This window comes from Embiotoca jacksoni, unplaced genomic scaffold (genome assembly GCF_022577435.1).
Source record: "Embiotoca jacksoni isolate LCO1_2020_lvr unplaced genomic scaffold, fEmbJac1.0.p SCAF_82, whole genome shotgun sequence".
NCBI lineage: Eukaryota > Metazoa > Chordata > Actinopteri > Embiotocidae > Embiotoca > Embiotoca jacksoni.
The window spans coordinates 449626-470744 of record NW_027185439.1 but is presented as its reverse complement, the minus strand read 5'-3'; the positions used below and the strand labels follow the sequence as shown (position 1 = coordinate 470744).

At 40.4% G+C, this 21119-nt stretch overlaps 2 protein-coding genes and 1 long non-coding RNA gene across 5 annotated transcripts in view; 1 reads left to right on the top strand and 2 right to left on the bottom strand.

Moving 5' to 3' along the window:
• Window positions 1-332: 332 nt before the first annotated feature.
• rab21 (RAB21, member RAS oncogene family) lies at window positions 333-7182 on the bottom strand. 2 transcript variants are annotated; one of them, XM_069139441.1, is made up of 8 exons: window positions 7058-7182; window positions 6715-6859; window positions 5274-5333; window positions 4974-5081; window positions 3863-3926; window positions 3211-3265; window positions 2936-3024; window positions 333-2611 (listed from the first exon to the last, which is right to left on the bottom strand). In XM_069139441.1, the coding sequence occupies exons 2-8, from the start codon at window positions 6850-6852 to the stop codon at window positions 2472-2474; spliced, it is 654 nt and encodes a 217-aa protein (XP_068995542.1). In that variant the 5' UTR covers window positions 6853-6859; window positions 7058-7182; the 3' UTR covers window positions 333-2471. The 2 variants fall into 2 exon arrangements, with proteins under 2 accessions (XP_068995542.1, XP_068995541.1); XM_069139440.1 differs by having other exon boundaries at window positions 6715-7182.
• A 2078-nt stretch (window positions 7183-9260) lies between these two features.
• LOC138192193 (uncharacterized) lies at window positions 9261-15787 on the bottom strand. The gene is made up of 3 exons (XR_011177779.1): window positions 15563-15787; window positions 9397-9474; window positions 9261-9355 (listed from the first exon to the last, which is right to left on the bottom strand). It is a non-coding gene; the product is annotated as an uncharacterized lncRNA (long non-coding RNA).
• The window catches only part of LOC138192190 (leucine-rich repeat-containing G-protein coupled receptor 5-like), a 28180-nt gene continuing 18340 nt past the window's right edge, over window positions 11280-21119 (top strand). For both annotated transcript variants that reach the window (XM_069139437.1, XM_069139436.1), the window contains exons 1-2: window positions 11280-11841; window positions 19646-19717. In XM_069139437.1, coding sequence (XP_068995538.1) covers window positions 11570-11841; window positions 19646-19717 — 344 coding nt within the window. In that variant the 5' untranslated portion in view covers window positions 11280-11569. The remainder of the gene's footprint in view (window positions 11842-19645; window positions 19718-21119) is intronic.

Genomic DNA, 21119 nt, shown 5'->3' with positions numbered 1-21119 from the left:
TGTGTCTGTGTGAAGTTACTGGGACTCACCATCACCTCTTGTGGTACTACAAGACTGTAAGGGGCGGGGCTACCTGGTTAGCATAACTGGTTAGCATGCTTGCTTCAATGCATATCTTTGCAAAACAGACATCTTGACAGAATTTGAACATTTGTATTTCTTCACATTCTGGTGATAATTAAAAAAAAATGTGTGCTTGAAACTAAATATTTTACATATTGCACATTTAAATGAAAAATATCTTGAATATTGGACACTCCGGGACTCCATACAAAATCTGAAAATGTAAATGAATGCATTAAAAGAACGACAATGTGTGCGACACCTCCATGCATTGTGTAAATTGTTATAATTCTTCTTATCTTTACAAAACATCTTTTACTTTGACACGAGCAGTTTAAAAAAAAAAAAAATTACATTTCCAAAAAGTGAACCGAGTTTAATTGTTTTGCTTTTCAACCACAGGACGGTACGTCGTCGACTTTTCTTCTATGAGCATCGATTTTTCCCCAAATTCAGATAAAAACGTCCGCTGTGTTTATGTTTTCAATATTATTCAGAGATGAACGTCGGCCTGCAGGAAAAACAAAGTAAAAGTCCAGTCGAGTACAGAGAGGAAAACTTCCCATCACCGACACGTCAATATAACTTATTAAATAATCGCTGCTTAGGTTTTTTTTTATTTATTTCTTTTAAAAGTAAGACAAACAAAGCTGTTTACAGAAATCAAACATGCACAGTATTATTTCTCTGCTGGGGAAATGAAATGTGTTAAAAAAAAAAAAATCCCATTAAATCTGTCAGAGGAGGAGCCGAGCCGAGCGCCGCCATAAACCCCAAAATATGATCTGAAGCTGTACTTTTTGCATAAATGTAAATGAGTTCAGCCCGATTAGTGGGAAACTTTCTACTTTTTGTTTTTGATCTCAGTAAACTGAACCAAATTTAAGGTTTAGACAAAATGAATTATTTGAAAACTTTTTTTTTTTTTTTCATTATTTTCTGACATTTTATAAACTTGATTAATTCAACTGAAAAAAAATGTTGCCGATTTTTGCAGCAGACCTGATTTTAATGAATACGTCAGCTGTTCATTTTTAAAAACCCAAAGATTTTATAGAATCTTTTTAATATTGTTGTTTTATATTTTGCAAATTTAGCAACAAGCAAACAAAACAAAAAATGAGGATCAGCAGCAACAGAGGTGAAATAATGTCAACTGATCAATTTATAAACCCAATTAAGCAACAAAAATTGTGATTGATTAAACAAATATAAATTTGTCTCTGAATTGAAGATTTGTTGTTTTTTATGATAAATGGAACATGTTTAAGTTTTAGACATTTAAAGTCGACACTTTGGGCTTTTTTTCTTTCTTTTTATTTACTATTTTTTTAAGTTTCTTTATTGGCTGAACAATTGATTACAATTTCTGACAATCAATAATTGCTGGCCTGATTTTGCCAATAACATTTTTACTTTTATTTTATGTACAAGTATGATTTTATTTGGGTGATAAGTAGTTCAAATTTACAGACCAAAAATTTGCAATATTTTTATACTTGTTTAATATTATTTTTAACTAAATATGTGGATTCAGGATAAAAAGAGATTGAAAAGGTTGACTTTTTTTTTATTAGTTTCTGACATTTTCAGGTCATTAAATGATAATAAAAAAGTCAAATTTCAACAAAAGCATTTGGATATTTATTTTTAGAAAACCTGCAAATTTTTCTTTTTGTAAACTGTAAATTGGAATTTTCAAGACTTTAAGTTTATTTAAAAAAAAAGTCAACAGGTTGGTTTTAAATTTGATTTAACCAAGTTAATTTATGTTTATTTTGCTTTAATTACGAGCTACTTAACTGTTTAAAACTCTCCTTTAATGTTTTGCAGCCTGCCTGCAGTTTGACTTTGGTCCAGCAGGGGGAGACGTTGCGCTGCAGTCTGCTCCTCCTCTGTTTGTATTCTCAGTTAAACATGAAAATTAATGGAGGTTTGTACAGTGTGTGTGTGTGTGTGTGTGTGTGTGTGTATCTGGATGCATGTTTACAAAAACAGAAATAAATCTGCTGAAGCGTCGGCCACCGTTTAGTGAAAATGACTGCAGGTCTTAAATGAAGCAGGTTTGTGCAGATGTTAACGATGCTTCAGTTAAAGGCTCCAACACGCCAAACAACGTCAATCAAAGTGCTAAAAATGGGATTTAGTCACTGAAAGCACACTCGTTTTAAATCAGAAGGACTTCAGTTACTTTTATTTTGGAGGGATTAAACCAATTTAAATAGGATTTCCCATGGTCCTTAGCAGCAGCGGCGGCGCTGAACGAACACAGCAGGTTATTGAAGAGCGAACCAACCGGACGACACTGATACATGTGTGTGGATATTATGTCTGCAAGCATGTACGGCAGGGAGGAAGAGTGTGTGTGTGTGTGAGTGTGTGTGTGTGTGTGTGTGTGTGTGTGTGTGTTAGCCAGAAGAGCAGCACCCTCCGGCAGGCGTGGTCTGTGGTTCGTCGTCAACGATCTGTACGCCCCGCCTACTCGATGCTGATTGGCTGGCTCCGTTGCCCTTCAACCTCTCCTCGGCCCGAGCCGTCTCCATCATCCCTGAAACGAAGAGCGGAAACGCTCAGAGACTCCACAAAGTCCACGTGAGGCGTTCAGGGGACGTCAGGAAATTTTAGAGTCTTGCAATAATTGGTAAATTGTAGCGTCTGGGATAAGGTGCATGTGAGGCGTTTAGGGAACATCTGTAAATTGTAACATTTAGCGACAAGTTTCAAGTGAGTGACATTTGGGGACATTTTATATTTTAAATAAAAAAGGAAAAATACTTTTAAATACTTTTTAAAGCCATTTTTTTTTTTTGTCCGAATACTTAGTTTATGTTTCATAACGGTGTTTGGAAGTGTGTTTTAAGTCGGGTCTTACTTTTACAGAGATCCAGGAAGAGCTCCTCGATGCCTTTATTTAACTTGGCTGATGTGTGGTAATGTTTGGCTCCCACCGACTCGGCATAACTGCACACAAACAGAGACGTCCACAAACAGAGACGTCCACAACGTCAGAGCTGCTGTTGAACTCAGAGGTCATCGGGTCTGTTCACAGGCAGCAGCTCAGCACGGAAAAATCAGTGTTCACTGGTTTGTTCAGTAAACACAATAATAATAATAATAATAATAATAATAATAATAATAATTTCTTACCTGTCTGCTTCTTCCACTGAAACATGTCTGTCTTTGTCCAAATCAATTTTATTACCTGCAGAGACAGAAAATGCAAAGATTCACCTTAAACATGATTTCTGTACAATTGTTACTAAATGAAATATAAGAGTATAAAATAGAAACAGTTCAGTTTAAATTAACTGCACTTCTGTCTGCTAAAAAAACTATTTATTTTCAGAGTTGGCTGAAAAAAGCAGCAGATTTGAACTCTGTCAGTCTGATCATCGTCCAAAACACATGACGAACACAAAGTCATCAACATAATCCAGTTAAAACTCTGGAAAAATATTTTCCCTCATGGAGCCGCATCCAGACAAACTTCATATTTGGTAACCACGGCAACAGCAGCAATAAAACAGACTCGAACATTCGTCTTTGCGGGACACGAAACCAAGAAAACAAACAAAATGCAGCTTTCAGCGCGTTTAACAGACGACAGGCCGGAAATGAAAACGTCATTGATCCATTATCTTTATCAATTTAAGATGCTACAAATTCTGTCGAACTGTGAAAAAGCCTTCAGCTAAAATAAAAAAACAAGAGTTGTGAAAAAATTGGTCTGAATTTAAGTCCAATATTCTCATGTTTTTTAGCTCCATGTTTGGTCTCCACCACCTTCCCGATAACTTACCTACTATACATAAACAAATCTCGTTCCCCAACATTTTCCTCAACTCTTTCACCCAGTTCTTCACCTGCAACGGAAGAAAACACAAAGTTTGAATTCGTCTTTTTTAAAAGAAATTCACAGAGTTGATGAACATGACGGGAGAAACTTTTAAAAGTCAACTGTTGTCACAAACTTCACTAAAAATCTGAAAGTAAAAAAAATGTAAGATACTGGATGAAATGTGTTCAGCTTTCTCAATTTGAACTGATGCGTTAGTTTAATACATTTACATTTTCACAAGAATTGGAGGCCACACGAACAGGAGTGACTAATGCTAAGCTAGGCTAACGAGACTTAAATATTTTGATTTATGTGATGTAATGAAATCAGTTCTTAAGATTATTGGAACATTGAGGTTTTTCTTTAAATGTCAAACAGGAAAATGTGGCTAAATGAGCTGATGAGCGTAAATTTAAAGAACATCAGGACTCAACGTCTGCAAATGTTTGTTAACTCGTAAGTTTGAGATACCTGAAATCCCTGTTCGGTGTCATCCTGCCACTCACACCCGGGAGGTTATCAAACATTTCACCCTCCAAACATTCAGAGCCGAACAACAAAGACACTCGAGTTCAATTGGTTGTATTTGATTAACGTGTTTTGGTGTTTCACGGTTGTTATTTGTATTAAATTAAATTATAAAGTCGGTCAAAGTAATAAATGTAATTGATTCATTCAGTAATTTGTTGGAGACATTTTCATTTAATCCAATTTATTTTTGCTTTTATGGATTTTGAAGCCTCCTTTCATGTATTGAATAAAAATAAAAAATAAATCCCTCTTTCATGGCTCCATCTGAAACAAAGTTTTTTTTAAAACATATTCAGGAATTTTGTGTTTAAACGCGTCCAAACTTCACTGTAGATTTTTCAGCCAAAATATAAAATACATCGTTTTCTTCTGCTGTCAAAATAAAAGCTTTAAACACTTTAGACAACTCGGCAGCAGTTCAAAGCTGCGTACGTTCACGTTATTTAACGCAATCTGTACGATCAAACTGACGCGGGAAAAAAAGTAGCCTAACTCTCACGATAAGACCGCATTTCCCATCAGCCCCGTCACTTCCTGTTACCTTCTGAAAGGAGTCTTCGTCTGTGATGTCGTACACTAGTATGGCTCCATTGGAGTCTCTGTAGTAGATGGGACCTAAAGCGTGGAAGCGCTCCTGACCGGCCGTGTCCTGAAAAAACACAAAAAACATCGTTAAAACGTCGGCCCAACGTCGGCCCAACATCGGCCCAACGTCGGCCCAACATCATTCAAACATCGGCCCAACATCGGCCCAACATCGGCCCAACACCGGTCCAACACCGGTCCAAAATCAGTCCAACGTGCAGCACGAACACAGCATCGTAGACGGTGACCGACTCACCCAGATGGCCAAGTTCACTCTTTTTCCTGTGATGTTGAGCTTCTTTGTGAGGAAGGACGCCTGAGGAGGAGGAAGAGGAGGACACGATTATTAGAAACCTGGATTTATCAAACCTGAAGGACACAACAAAAACATGAAAGTAGAGTGCGAGCAGTCAAGACACATTTATTCTATGTAGTTTTTTTTCCAGAAAAACAACCAGCAATACCAGCGAGTGCCACTAGAGGTCGGCTCCAAAAAGCCTCCGGCTCCATAGACTCCCATTCAACTTCTCTCATCAAATCCAAAGTGAATAAAATGTGTCCATCAGTTATCTCGGTGTTGTTAGCTAAAGTCACTCCTTCTTATTAGTTTTTTAATCAGATCGGTCAGATCGACTGCTGGCTCCTATAGCTCCAAATATGGTCACTTCCTGCTCCGAACTAGCGAGATGGTGACGGACAGAATCTGAACTGGAGGATTCATAACGTTCACAAACCAACGATGACATCACTGATGGTTGATGACATCACTGATGGTTCACCGGACAAAATATCGTGATGCTTTTTACCGTGTTAACGTCACATTAAAATACATTCGATGTTCATCCTGAAAGACGAAACAACGATCTTAAATCTGATCTGAACAACAACAGATGAACAACAACATGTTTTTTCCTCTGCGAGTCTCATGAGCAACGATGACAGCTGAATAATTGAGAGTTGGAGGAATGAAGGAAAGTTTCACTTCATTCTTCGTTTAACGCTGCAGAGAATCTCAATCTCGTTTGATGTGCGACGATTAAAAGTTCGTATCTAACCGGCGGGGAAATGAACTTTTATCTGATGGGTGGGGGGCGCAGGTGGGGGGGGGGGGCGGCAGGTGGGGGCGCGGGTGGGGGGGGGGCAAGGTTGGAGGGAGCAGGTTGGGGGGGGGGGGGGCGCAGGTTGGGGGGGGGCAGGTTGGAGGGGGGGGGGGCCAGCTGGAAGCACCTGCTGATCTCCGGACGGCAGACCTGTTTCTTCAGTTGTGTATGAACATGAATATCCTGGAAGAAAAAAAACACCTGACGTGGCCTGATAATCCTGGAGGTGGCTCCGGTTACACACACATACACACACACACACACACACACACATACACACACACACACACACATACACATACACACACACACACACACACATACACACACACACACACACACACACACACACACATACACACACACACATACACACACACACACACACACATACACACACACACACACACACACACACATACACACTACATATATATATATATAAATATATATAAATATATATATATATATATATATATATGTATATATATATATATATATATGTATACATGAGTGACAGGAACACCCCCGGCCCTCCCCCCCCCGCCCTCCGGCCCTGCCCCCCCCCGGCCCGGCGGCGGGTCGGTGGATTCTTACCTGTAGAGTTGTGATGTGTTTGTCGTTGAATTTGTTCTCGCAGTACCGCAGCACCAGCGACGTCTTCCCCACGCAGCCTTCCCCCAGTAACACCACCTTGAAGGAGTAGGTCTTGCTGCCGGCCGCCGCCGCCGCCATGGCCGCACTTTTATCCCAGAAAAAACGACCTTTGTTTAATCGGAACAGCGTTTATATCGAGCTAAAGGCTGCTAATGCTAAAACCTCCCGTCGGAAACCCGAAGTCGGTGCAGTTCACATCGGCTTCCGACTTCCACAAAAAAAGGAGCTGAAATCATGAGAACAGCCTCCGCAGCGAGCCTGACGATTTGTATGGATATCTCACCTCACAGCTGACGAGGCGAACGGGTCTCAACAACGGCACCGGTTCCCGTTTGAACCTGATACGAAGCCTGGTTCTCACCCAACTAATGGCGTCTCTGGAAGCTAGCTGTTAGCCGGCTAGCCCGTCGAAGATTGTTTATATCAGAAAAGAGGGCTCACTTCGGTATATTTTATATAAGTGGAGACAGAAGGAATTTACACTCTCCCCTTTTATGTCGTAGCTGTATTTCTTTTATCCTCTTTCACAAATGGTGTATATATCTCTCATTTAGTTTTATTCCATTTTGCATTTTGTGGAAAATTAAAACATTAACACCTACCTATGTTAGTAAAAAAAAAAAAAAGAAAGATTGAAAAGTCAAGAGATTTAACTTGCAAAATACCATTTATGAGTTGACATAATTCAAATATACACTATTTAAAGGTAAAAAGTTAAAATAATGATGTAAAAGTCAGAGCTGAGATGAAACTCCAAAATTCAGACAAAAAAGTTGAAATTATTTGATTAAGTCAAACTGACGGGATACAAGTTAAAATACTGCAATTGAAGACTAAGAATGATCGTACAAAGAGTGGAAATTATTATATTGAGGTCAAAATATCAGACAATAAGTGAAAAAAAATTTACTTAAACATGTCAAAATTTAAAAGAAAAGAAAAAGTCCAAACTATAAGTAAAACAGTTCAAATAAAAAAAATGTGATCATCACATTACACTACATTATGATACAAACTTGTCAAAGTTGGTCTTAAAAAGTCAGGAATATAAAATGTCAAAATTATGAGAAAAATGTGGTTGAAAGAAAAACAAAAAGAAGCTAAAAGGTACAAATAAAATGTTACAATTATGATGGAGAAGCAGGACTTGAATATTTATCTATATCTACAATATATATTCGTTTTTTAAAACCAGGAAATGTCCCGTTTTGTCTGTCTGTCTGGTGCTCAGAAGTGGCAGCAGAGTGAGACGTCTGAAGCCGTCTCCTCTCTGCAGCATCACATGACGAGAACGTCATCGTCGCTCATCAAACAGTTAAAAAAATGACACAACTGAGCGGAAGTGAAGAGCAGCGCGTGAATGAATTCAGAAGCACTTTGTTAATAATCATGTTTATTAATTCTGTCTCATTTATAAAACCTCAGAGAGTCAAAGATATGAAGTTAAAACGTCAAAATTCTGAGATTAAATGAGATGTTCATATTTAAAATGCCGCAATGTTTTCGTGCGAAGTCTAAAAATATGATCTAAAAACACGAAAAGTGAAAATGACGAAGCTAAATCGTAAAAACGAAGAGATATAACGTTAATATTAGATCAAATGACAAACTATTTACTTTGCTATGTCAGATTTTAGTGATAAAAAGTCAAAACCATGAAACAAAAAAGTGAAACGTTTGATTTACAAGAAGTTAAAACACCTAAATCTGTATTTGTAGTAATTACAAAGTCAAAACAATAGGAGCTAAAAAGAGATATATATATACATAAATATAAGTAAAAAAACAAAAACAAACTCAAAACAACAAAGAAATGATAAAGAACAAAACGAGGACTTGATCTTTTGGTTGAACAGATTGCTCCCATCATGCTCTTCAGGTCATGTGAGGATTATTTCAGAGTAAATTGCTGCTGATTTGCTGTTTGTATTGTTTTCTGTTTTCTTCTTCTCTGACGCGGTTCGTTCTTCTTCTGGATATAGTTCCTGATTTTCAGTCTTTGTGTCACAAACTGGTTTTAAATCCTTGAACTGAAAGTGATTTCTCTCTCTGGCCTCTTTAAGAATCCCTGGAAACTCCTCAAGGACTCCTGGAAACTCCTCAAGGACTCCTGGAAACTCCTCAAGGACTCCTGGAAAACCTCAAAACCTCCTGGAAACTCCTCAAGGACTCCTGGAAACTCCTCAAGGACTCCTGGAAACTCCTCAAGGACTCCTGGAAAACCTCAAAACCTCCTGGAAACTCCTCAAGGACTCCTGGAAACTCCTCAAGGACTCCTGGAAAACCTCAAAACCTCCTGGAAACTCCTCAAGGACTCCTGGAAAACCTCAAAACCTCCTGGAAACTCCTCAAGGACTCCTGGAAACTCCTCAAGGACTCCTGGAAAACCTCAAAACCTCCTGGAAAACCTCAAAACCTCCTGGAAACTCCTCAAGGACTCCTGGAAACTCCTCAAGGACTCCTGGAAAACCTCAAAACCTCCTGGAAACTCCTCAAGGACTCCTGGAAAACCTCAAAACCTCCTGGAAACTCCTCAAGGACTCCTGGAAACTCCTCAAGGACTCCTGGAAAACCTCAAAACCTCCTGGAAACTCCTCAAGGACTCCTGGAAAACCTCAAAACCTCCTGGAACCTTCTTCCTCCTCTTCCTCTGTTTTTGGCTGCAGCTGCAGCTTTTGGCCACTGGAGGTCAGAGTCGAGCTGAAAATAGAAGCAGCTAAAAAGAAACTTCGAATACTTCCAGGATAAACTCAGGAAACAAAATACACTGAACAACATTTACAGAAAGTTTTCTTCTCTTTTTTTTTTGTACAAAAACATAATTAAAAATACATTACATTTTTTTATTATTAAATTGTGTAAAAAAATACTTTAAAAACAAAAAGGACATTTATGTTGAACTATTCCTTTAAATGAGCATAAAGACAGATATCTTTCCTGGTTGCCTAATACTGTTGCATCACTGCTTCAGGTGTGTGTGTGTGTGTGAGAGAGAGAGAGATAACATCTTCATATCTCACCTTGTAACACCCCCCCCCACACACACACACACACACACACACACATTCCTACAATATAGAGAGTCACTGTCTTATTTTCATAAAACACACACAGGAAGTCAGAGGTGTTAATCATTAAACACGGCTCGGTGTACTTGTCTTTCTATCTTTGTGGGGACCCAAAGTCTGTGTTTTAACCTTTGAGGGGACATTTTTCAGAGAGTGACGTCCTCACTTTGGGACGTTTAAAGGGGTTCAGATGTGGTTTTTGGGGGGACAGATTGCAGTGACCTTTGACCTCCAGGATCCCCCAAACAACAGGTTTAGTTTAAGTGACTTTGATTACTTACTGATTAATGATATTTGTACATTAAAATATAAAAATGAAGCATTTCTGGTCCTTTGTCCTCCATCCTGAGACACCCGGTCATCTCCAGGGACTAAAAATGTATGTTTTTACAAATGAAATATTAAAAACACACAAGTGCATTCAGTTCATATATTAATTTATTACATGTAAAATCGTTGTTTGCACACGTGAGGCAGGATTACTGACACAAAGCAACACAAAGAGACACAAAATGACTGCAAAGAAAATGCAAATCAATGAAAAAGATGCAAAATGACCACAAATATTTGGAAAAAAGACAAAAAAAGGAGACAAACAAACAATTTCAAAGAATCACAAGGCAAACAAAGTGTGGAAAACTAAATATATTATTTAAAACATCACAGATATTATTAAGAATATCAGCAACTTGAATTTAATTCATTAAATGTCCAGAAATCAAGTTTGTCTGTTGTATCTGTTTCACACTCTTTGTTTTAACTTATGTGAAGCTCATTTGCTTCCTTTTTTTTTTCCTGAATGTAAAGCAGTAAATTAATTTTACAGTTTGCACATCTCACATCGAATATTTTATTTTCAACAATTATTTTCCATGCATTCCAGATTAATGTATAAAGTTTCTTTTCTGGCTGTTTAACAGTCAAAACTCACCAAAAAAGTCAAAAAACAACCTCATTACAGAAGCTGCTTTCACAGATAATCAATAATTTATGGCTTAAAAAATGACAAAAACAACAAATCAGGAGTTTAATGCCCAGAATATCTCAAAATCATTTAAAAAAAAAAAAAAAAAACTGCATCATGTGAAGTGAAGTTGGTTAAAAAGTTTATTTCTAAGCTTCATTTCTGAAGGAATCCTTACTGAGATCACAAATCAATAATCAATCAAAGTTGATTTTTTTTTTTTTGTGCATAAAATGTCTGAAAATCTGTTAAATTAAAGTGTAAAAACAAGTGAGGCGTTTCAGATGTTGTGTGACGATATAAGTGAACTGAGGTTTACAAACTCCTGCAGTGAGTGGAGGGACTCACACACACAGACACACACACACACACACACACTCACTCACAGACACACACACACACTCACACACACACACTCACTCACAGACACACACACACACTCACACACACTCACACACACACACTCACAGACACACACTCACAGACACACTCACTCTCACACCGTGCAGCTCCACGCGTGCAGCCTGGACACCCACCAAACAGCCGACCGGAGCTCCAGCAGGCTGCAACCTCATTCATCTGTTTAAATGTTCCTTTCGCTCCTCAATCCGGATCAGAACCACTTCATCAGAACCGTTTCCAGTCCGGCTCCGGTGAGGAGGGCAGACCAACAACCAGAACCAGAGCCGACACGTTCATCTGTGTGTTGTTATCACTCGTGAGTTTGGACCCTGAAAGTTTCGGGACGCACCGCGGAGGGGACATGCCGGGGTTCGCGGCTTTGTTGGCCGCGCTCGCGGTCCTCTCGGCCGGCTCGAGGAGCTACGCGGCCGCGGAGGGGAGCTCCGTAGCCGGGGCGAAGAGCCCCCCTGTGGTCCGGCTGGGGAGCTCCGGGGACGGGGACCCGGCGGCGGGGCGGACCAGCTGCCCTGGCCGCTGCCGGTGCGAGGTGGACGGGCTGCTGCACCGGGTGGACTGCTCGGACCTGGGGCTCCGGGAGGTACCGAGCAACCTGAGCGTCTTCACATCATACCTGTAAGTCAGCGCGGAGGGTTCAAAGGTTTCCATCTTCAGCCTGTTGCTCTCAATCTGTGCGAAGTTCCCCAGACATTGTGTGTGAGCGTGCGTGCGTGAGTGTGCACGGATGTTATGCAGTCGTGAGAACCGGAGCACCTGTCCGCTCCGCCTGTTTATTTCTCCGGTGTTGACATGTTCTGCTTGTTTGCGGGTTGTTTGAAGGTTCGGAGGTCTGAATTGTTCAGAGCTCAAAGTAAACTAAGACAGATTTTTAGACATCTTTAGAGAACTTTTAACCAGAACCACAAGTTCTTCAAGAAGGTCCAAAAGGTTTCTTTGTAAAGTTATAGAAGTCTAAGAAGTTCTGGAGGTTCTTGAACTTAATGTGATTTTTGAAGACGGCGTTCAGGTTTCAGAGACGCTGCAGAATGTCAGGGTTCTTAATGGTTCTTGAAGAGGTTCAAATGTTCCTTTATAACCTCCTAGTGGGGCTTTAAAAGGTTCCTGGAGATCCAACCGGGTTTCAGTCTGTTTCCAGATGGTTTCAGGTGTCCTCGTCGAACAGTATTTGGTTCAACGGATCCTTGAGGATGTTCAAGGATGCTTGAAGGTTTCAGGAGTCCTTTAAAGAGGCTCCGGGAGAACTTGAGGAGGTCCCGATGGTTCTTGAGAAGGGTTCTGGTTTCATTCAGAAGCTCTAGGATCTCATGGTCCTTCGTGGTTCTTGAAGAGATTCAAAGGTTTCTTCATGGACTTCTAGAAATTCGAGAGGAGATTTAAAAGGGTTCTAGAGATGGAATAAATGGTTCCTTAAAATCCAACAAGGTTCTGGTGGTTTAAGGTTTCCTCAAAGATCCTTAAGGACAAATTCTTTAGAAGTTTCCAGAGGTCTTTCAAGATGTTCCTCGAGCACTTAAAGTGGTTCTGCTGGTTCTTTAAGAGGATCTTCAGGCGCACTCGAAGAGGTTTCAGTATTTTTTAGAGAAACTGTAGGATTTCGAGGTCCTTTTAATACATTTAGGGGTTCTTGATGGTTCAAGAGGTGTTTTAAATGGTTCCTGGAGACCCAACAAGGTTCTACTGGGTTTTTAGAAGGTTTCGGGTATGAAATGAATTTAGAGGTTCTTAAAAGGGGTTTCACAGATCGTTCTTTGAGCTTTTCGAGAGGATTGTTTGGGTTTTTGAAGCCATCCAGTTGGTGCCGATTAGAGCTCAGCAGTAAATGCAGGTGTTGGATTAGTCCGAGGTTCCCTTTACGATGTCATAGTGGTACTTTATTAATTCCCGAAGGGCTGGAAGATGTTGGATAACTTATTTTCAGTCGGCGGTCCTTTTAAAAAAAGCTTCCAGTGTTTTTTCTGAGGCGTCGGATGTCCTCCTGAAAGAGTTTTTTTTCGGTTCTTTGGCTCCACCGTGGACCTTTTGTCTTTTCTTTTTTTTTACAACATTATTAGTGAAGTTTCAGTGTTTCTATTTTGAGTGTAAACTCCTGTTAAAGCGAGACACCAAAATGAACCCCAAATCCATTTTACTTCACAGCAGGTGACCGACCTCCGAAACAAGACGCGTTTTTCAGCTCCCGGGTGTAAAAAAAAGAAATCACGTCATCTGACTGTGTTTCGGAGGAAAACCTGCTCGTCTTTCTTGGCCGCGACCGAAAAGCAGCACAATGTCCAGGATTTAAATTTCACTCTCATTAAAGAAAACCTTCTTCTATTCAGACCAGCCGTGTGTGTGTGTGTGTGTGTGTGCGTGTGTGTGTGTGTGTGTGTGTGTGTGTGTGTGTGTGTGTGAGTGTGTGTGTGTGTGTGTGTGTGTGTATGTGTGTGTGTGTGTGTGTGTGTGTGTCCATCTGCCTGTGGTAGACAAACTGTAAGGAACACACACACACACACACACACACAGCGACAGTCGATCAAAGGTTCTTTGTGTCTTTATTAAAAGCTCCAATCAGGAATTGAATCCAACAAAACATCAAGGAGTTTCTGTGTGTGTGTGTGTGTGTGTGTGTGTGTGTGTGTGTGTGTGTGTGTGTGTGTGTGTGTGTGTGTGTTTTGCAGAGAGCTGTTTAATTTTTAAAATGCAGTTTTTGTGCACAAAACTTGGTGTTGATTTGAGACTGAAACACAGAAATGTGCATTAAAGACGTTCGTTCAACAGATTCTTGTTTTTATAAAATCTCAGTCGTCGTGGAAACGACTGCTCAGTTTTTAGTCCCACTAAAAGAGTAAAACACCTTTTTTTTAACATCCGTCTTGGAATACAAATGAAAAGAATAGAAATCGTGTTCAAAAGTTGAACATTACTCCAAAGATACACGGAGGGGTCGTGGCTCGGTTTACCAGGAGAAACGGGCGTGTCCGTTTCCAATTTGCTTTTATTTTGATTAATTCAAGTATATATTTGATTCATAAATGCTTGTATCTGAGGTCAGAGGTCGTTTCTACAGATTGGTGCTTCACCGAGTCGAGCTCGACCCTCAAACTGAGCTCGGGGAACATACTGAGCATCCAAAGGCCGATTGTACCAGAACTGTTTCGTGATGTCCGAACACAGAGTATGAAAAACAAATACCAGGATGTTCCAACAGGTAGAAATCCTGGTATTTGATTGGTCTTGAGATTTTTGCACTTTCTGATAAATTTCAACGACTTTTTAAAGAATAACTGTTTTCAGACGTCAGAGTCACTTTACAATCTCCGTCAGTGTGAATACTGCCATCTGTGTGTGTGTGTGTGTGTGTGTGTGTGTGTGTGTGTGTGTGTGTGTGTGCGTGCGTGTGTGTGTGTGTGTGTGTGTGTGTGTGTGTGTGTGTGTGCTGCATGCCTAAGCAGCGGTCCCATCTGAGCTCTGAATGGGTCTGTAAAGTCTCTTTTCTGCCTCTGACTGACAGCAGCTCAGGAATGCATTTAGCCGCGATGCTGATGAATGAACCGATGTACATGTGAAGGATCGTGAAGCCACGCCCCCTTTCTGGCAGCGACCACCTAGTCTCGCAAGCGTTTCACTCGTACATGCGAACACATCATACCTGAGAATTTGAACTCTGAAGTTGACAAGAAGACAGGTGAACCTCCAGGTGAACCTCCAGGTGACCTCTAGGTGACCTCCAGGTGACCTCCTGTGACACTTTGCCCCGCCCACCTACACTGAAAACATAGCTTAGTGCTAATATTTAATAGATGCTGGAATTATTTCCAGAGGGAAACACTGATCAGAAGGAGGGAGTTTATTGAACAACTTGTGGAAAACGTTTACTGAGCCGGCCCCCAGTGGCCCCTAGTGGCCCTCAGTGGAACTGCGGTTTAACGCTTTGGCTTCACTTTCTTAAAAACCCAGAGACTCCGAGAACATTTTTGTAGTCGTCGCTATCACCAGATGCTTCTTCACCAAATGTGCCAGCGTTTCACGGCCTTCTAGCCTCGTTCTGGTTTTCATTTGTTTTGATTTTGATGCTTGAACCTGTTGTTGTTGTTGTTGTTGTTGTTGTTGTTATTGTAAACTTTAGGTTCTGTTGGAGGTTTCTTCCTGTCTAAAAGATCGTTTTTGCTTTCCAGTGCCGGAAGTTTTTCTCTCTCAATGTTTTTTTTTTTTCTCTACTAGTTTACGTGGGAATTTGGTTCCTTTGTATATATTGTTGTAATGACTTTAATGTTGTTAAGTGCCCTGAAATTGAATCGTCTGACATCTTTCAGTGGATCCAACAGCTGAAGTACTGAAGAAAAAAAAACAAACATACCGTCACGATGTCGGAAACTTGATTTGGTACCAAAGTGTCGGTTCTCGCGACGTCCCTCCTTTTTAAAGTTGTTAGCCAAACAATGGGGTGAAAAGCGATATCTTAATAAGGAGATAAAATCTTGAAGTCTCGGGGGTTAACGTTTGTGATGTCACGGTTCGTAACGAACCGTGACATCATAATTTAGTCGTCCGCCGTTGTAGCCGATCGTGTTCCTACAAAACCTTCAGGTCGCCTTCAAAGAGCTGCTGTTTATCTTCTGGTGTCTTTTTTTTCTTCTCTTGGACGACAAAGACCGGAGGAATAAACCCCCGTACGTTCGGCCGCCCCCCCCCCTCGGCCCCCCCGCTCGCCCCGCCCCCGAAACACTGAAAGAAAAGGCAAGAAAGAAAGAGCGAAAGAAGACAAAACCAGCGAGAGGCCTCGCTGTCACACTACGCCTCCGAACTACACAGATCTCTTTTCTTTCTTTCTCCAGAGTTTGTCTTTCCGCGGCCCGCCGACATTTGAATAATCGCCTGATATCCATCAGTTTGAGCCCGAGGAGACGGAAAAAAAGACAAACACACACACACACAAAACACACACAAAACACACAACACGGATAATCTATGCGTCTTCTTCTTCATCCCCGTGTTCACATAAGAGTAAACAGCTCCTGAAGTTGTTGTTGATGTCAAACTGAAACACGTGATCCAAAAAATAACAAAAAGTCAAATATTAAAGGTGAAATTGATTAGCAACTTTTTTTTTTTTTTTTTTTTTATTGAATTGATTCACAAAATATGACTAAAGACTTTTTACAGCATATTTCTTTTCTCAATTAGTGTACAGTTAGTACATTTATTTTATTTTAAGAAAATATTCATATTTACGACTTCACACTTGTAATATTACATCTTTTTTTCTTTTTGACTTTATTGGCCACATATTTTTACTTCTCTCATTTATTTCATTGTATTTTATTAATAGAGTTGTTAATTTTAAACATTACAACTTTTTTCTTACATTTTATTCACTTAACTTAGAATATTATTTTATTATTTTCCTCGTTATTATTTGAATCTCTAAGTATTACCCTTTTTTCCAATACATTTTGATTTTATTTTCAAACTCTTAGGATTTTAAGTCCTAAAATATTACTTGTTTTTCTGAAATAATTTATATTTATTAGACATAAACATTCACAGTGCACCAGATAAATCTGGCTGTTTCAAAATAAAAGCCCTGGCTTCAGAAAGCACTGAAAGTCAGAAGAGAACAATCAGTGAATTCATGCCTGAACTTCAGACACCATGAAGTCATCTGGTTTTTCTCCCAGCAGGTTAATCAGTGCTGGAAGATTTACTTATTTTTTAAAAGCAACAAACCACCATCCTCATCCTCCTCCTCTTCCTCATCATCATCATCATCATCATCATCATCATCATCATTACGGTCTCAATAAAGTCCAACATCTCCTGATGGAGACAGAGAGGTGACGGTCGACTGGTCCGATAATAAATATTCAATATATAAAGAGGAACGTTTTTAAGTTTTTAGATTTAACAGGAACGACATCACCTCTTCGTACCTTCATGTGTTTTATCAGTTTCTACAAAGTTTGATATCGTTTGATTCCAGAATGGAAACATGTTGATTTTCTTTGTTTTAGAGTTGAACATTTGAGTTCTTTTGATTGTTGGCTGTAAAAACCAGCTGTAAGCTACCTGTGATGTAGCATGAGCTAGCAGGATTAGCTAGAATAACATTAGAGGGTAAAGCTAATGGAAATCCTACATCAACTAATGAAAGCTATGCTAACATCCATGTAAATCAGGTTCGAGGGCTAAAACGCAACGTGGTTTCACTGTAGCTAATAGGCTGACAAGCTAACGTAATGTTATGAGGCGTGAGGCTACGATAAAACACGATCTATAGGGCACAAAGCTCCATCAGGCTAGGTGTGGTTCAACCTCAGCGACCAGGACACCAACATGAAACCGGAAGGCTAAGCTAACGGTGAGCCGACATCAACTAATGCTGCTGGTTAGCAGTTAGCAGGAAAACAGCTTATTAACTTTATAGAGAGACTCGTAAAAGTCCCCAAAAAAGTAATTTAATGGGATTATTTTTAGCTTCAGCCTCTTTTATAAAAAAAAAAACCTTTTAACTCGTAATGACTTTGGATTCGTTTCATCGTAAATCGTAATTTGCGTAAAAAAAAAAGAGAAGTTTTTATCGACAATATGTCGCCACGTGTAGACGACGACGTTAGAGGCCTCCGTCTGGCTAATGAACAACTCGGTGTCTGGAAACACACACACACACACACACACACACACACACACCAGTCTATAAGTACATGTTGTATTCATGAACGTTGGCTAATGAATGAATGAAATCTGCTTTTCAAACACTGTCTTTTTGTGAGGAGCTGTAAAAAGCCGATCGGCCGTAACGGTGTTCGTCTGGTCCGAGCGAAGGAACAAGTCCAAACAAACCTTCTCTGTGTGTGTGTGTGTGTGTGTGTGTGTGTGTGTGTGTGTGTGTGTGTGTGTGTGGACTACCCGTGGACACATTAACAGGCTTTATGGAGTGTTGAGAAAGTTCCTTAACAGCCGGTAAATTCAACCTGCAGACAGACACACCCTCAGTGTGCGTTCAGGACAGAAGACAGAAGACAGAAGACCGTCTGTCTGCAGCTTCCTTTCAGAGCCGAAGAGACGCTACCTGCCGATAGTGATCAGACACACACACACACACACACACACACACACACACACACACACACACACACACACTCACACACACACACACACTCACACACACACAGAATCAGACAAATAGACAAGGTCAGATAAGGAACGAACACAAAAGGAGGGAACGACGTCATCGGCTGAAACACAAAACACAACCGACGATGTCACTTTGAGCAAATCGCAAAAACATGATGTCACCTTGTTTTGACTTCGCTCGAATCTGTAAAACTTGTTAGCGACCAAAACATTCACGACACCGAATGAAGAACGATGAAATACAAAAAGTGTTCAACGGTACAAACAGCGGTTGTTTTTTTACACTTTACAGTCATTTGTGTCTTTTCGTGGTCATTTATTTTTTTATTTTTTTATCTCTTTGTGTCTCTTTGTAGTTAATTCTCTCTTTTTGGGAATTTTCTGTCACCTTGAGGTCATTTTTCATTTGTTTGTTGTAATCTTTTGTCTCTTTGTGGTTGTTTTGTGTCTTTTATTGTCATTTTTCAAGTCTATATCGCAGTTTTGATCTATTTGTAGTTGTTTTGTGTCTATTTGTTGTCAATCGAGGCTTCAGATCAGAAACCGCGTACTTTTTACAGATTTTATTGTAAATTTTAGGACTCGTTACCACCTTAGAAAAAACAATAGAAATTATTGAACAAATCGGAGTTGTGGTCGTTGATTTAAAGTCTTGAGCTAAGATGTTTGAAGAGAGCGAGAGGTTTCTGCAAGAGGTTGATGGTCCTGAACCGTCAGAGCGGAGGAGGGAAACCTTCTTCATTCTCCGATTCATTCATCCTTTCCTGGTTTCTTGGTCCCGCTGTGTTTCCAGTAACTTCCACTCCGGCCTTGTTTCCCACTCGGGTGTGTGTTGACTCGTTCCTTTCGCCGGCTCGTCGAGGGAGGCGTGAAGTCCTGTGTGTGTGTGTGTGTGTGTGTGTCTACTTCTACTTCTATCTTTGTGAGGACCACTTTGAGTGGTAGACCTCGGCCTAGGTTAGTAATGACGGTCCTCACAAAGATAGACGTACAAACACGCCAGCTGTCAGAGGACGCTCGGTCCAACCGAATGTTTGTACGTGAAGGAGGTTGAATGGTTTCTGTGTCTGAACATAACTGAGCTTTAATAATTCATGAGTCATTAACTCTTCTGTTTATGCTTCTATTTCACGTTTACGTCGGGATGTTGTTTGTCTTTGACGCTAAATGTTCATTTTCATATATATTTCATAACTTTCCTTTGTCTCTTTTTTTTATGTAATTTGAAATCCAGGTGTGTCAACAACCTCTGAACCAGAAGGTGTGAAGTTTTCGAGACATTAACAACTCTTAACTGTGTCTGCAGGGATCTCAGCATGAATAATCTGACCGTGTTGTCCAGCGGCGCTCTGTCCAACCTGCACTTCCTGGAGGAGCTGTGAGTCTCTCTCACACACACACACAGTTGGGTTTTCAGCACTTCAGAGGACTTGACATTGACTTACACTCATTTCCCGTAGACTTACACGAACCTTAAAGCAAGTTTTTATCCTAAAATATAACAATTGACCTCATGGGGACTTAATTTTTGGGGACAAAAATCAAGTCTCCACAACGTACGTAAACACACACACTCCTGTGTCAATGTTTCAGTCGATGTATCTCAACATCAGCTGCTGGAGGAGACTGTGTGAATCAGACCTTTATTAGCGGAAGTACTTCGTCTCCATGGACAGCGAAAGCATGGACTTTTAAACCCGCAGCCACCAAGACCCCAACCTCGGACAAAAGGCCGAAAAATGGACAGACAAGGATCCAGAACAACCGCCACCATCACCGAACCTCCACCCGGAGCGATATCATATCTGTTATTCAAGTCCTTCCTTCGAGCATTATCAGATATCCTCCCGATCTCCGCTCTGCTGCAGCTCTGAGGGACGAGAGTTCAGGTCTGAAGCGAGGGGGGCGACCGAGCGGCTCGGGTGTCTTGGCGAGGATACGATAAGTAACATCATCCGTCCTCGCCTACCGGCAGCGCCGTGTCACGTACGAACGTTCAAGATAAACTGGAGAGCTGAATTAAAAAAAAAAAAGAAGCTGAGCGTGGAGAGCTGGACTCGGAGAGGCTGACCTCACCGGGAACCCGAACACGACTCCGGCTGCTGTTCTGCTGCCGCTGCCAGCTGTGAGTGTCTGAGCGTGTGTGATATTTGTCGCCGCGGCGTGAGAAACGTCACTACGGCGATAGGACACCGCAGAGATGCATGCTGGGTAGGTGTGGACTGGCTGAACCCGCCGTGGCCTCCTGAAAAACATACAGACCTGCAGGACCCACCGCAACCTGGTGTTTTATCTACACGACTTTACCGGGGAGCGTCACGGGACATCAAAGCACGACCGACGGACGATTATTGAAACATAACTTATCAGAAAAATATGTTGCTGTCATGTTTTTTTTTTTTTTTTTTTTTTTTTTTTTTTAAGATACAGCTCGCAGGGAATATATAACAAAATCCAGGAAAGTAGAGAAGGGTCTTTTTGTGATTGTTTTGATCCCAAAAAATTTGCAGCAGATTTTTTCAAAAATTGTGATGTGTAATTTTTGGGAGTTTTTTTGCGGTTATATTCAAAGAATTCGAAAAAACAAATTGCAAGTCAAGGAAAAGAAACTCAATTCCTGTGATAAAAAAATTCTTCTGCACATAAAAATATTTTACTTTAAAAAAAAAAAAAATTATATTTTGAACTCGGAACCATCACGTGGCTCAAAGTGATAAAAAGTCTCTCAAAGTGACGTAGCTTTCCAGAACGGACAGAAATCTCCTGTCAGAATAAGAACT

Bases quoted from the DNA above. Each gene is read 5' to 3' on its own strand.
- rab21 (XM_069139440.1), bottom strand. From the start codon at position 6,852: ATGGCGGCGGCGGCGGCCGGCAGCAAGACCTACTCCTTCAAGGTGGTG. The intron at 3,266-3,862 runs GTAAGTTATCGG...CTGTCTCTGCAG, and splicing joins GATTTGTTTATGTATAGTAG to GTAATAAAATTGATTTGGAC. The intron at 3,025-3,210 runs GTAAGAAATTAT...GTTTGTGTGCAG, and splicing joins TCAGTGGAAGAAGCAGACAG to TTATGCCGAGTCGGTGGGAG.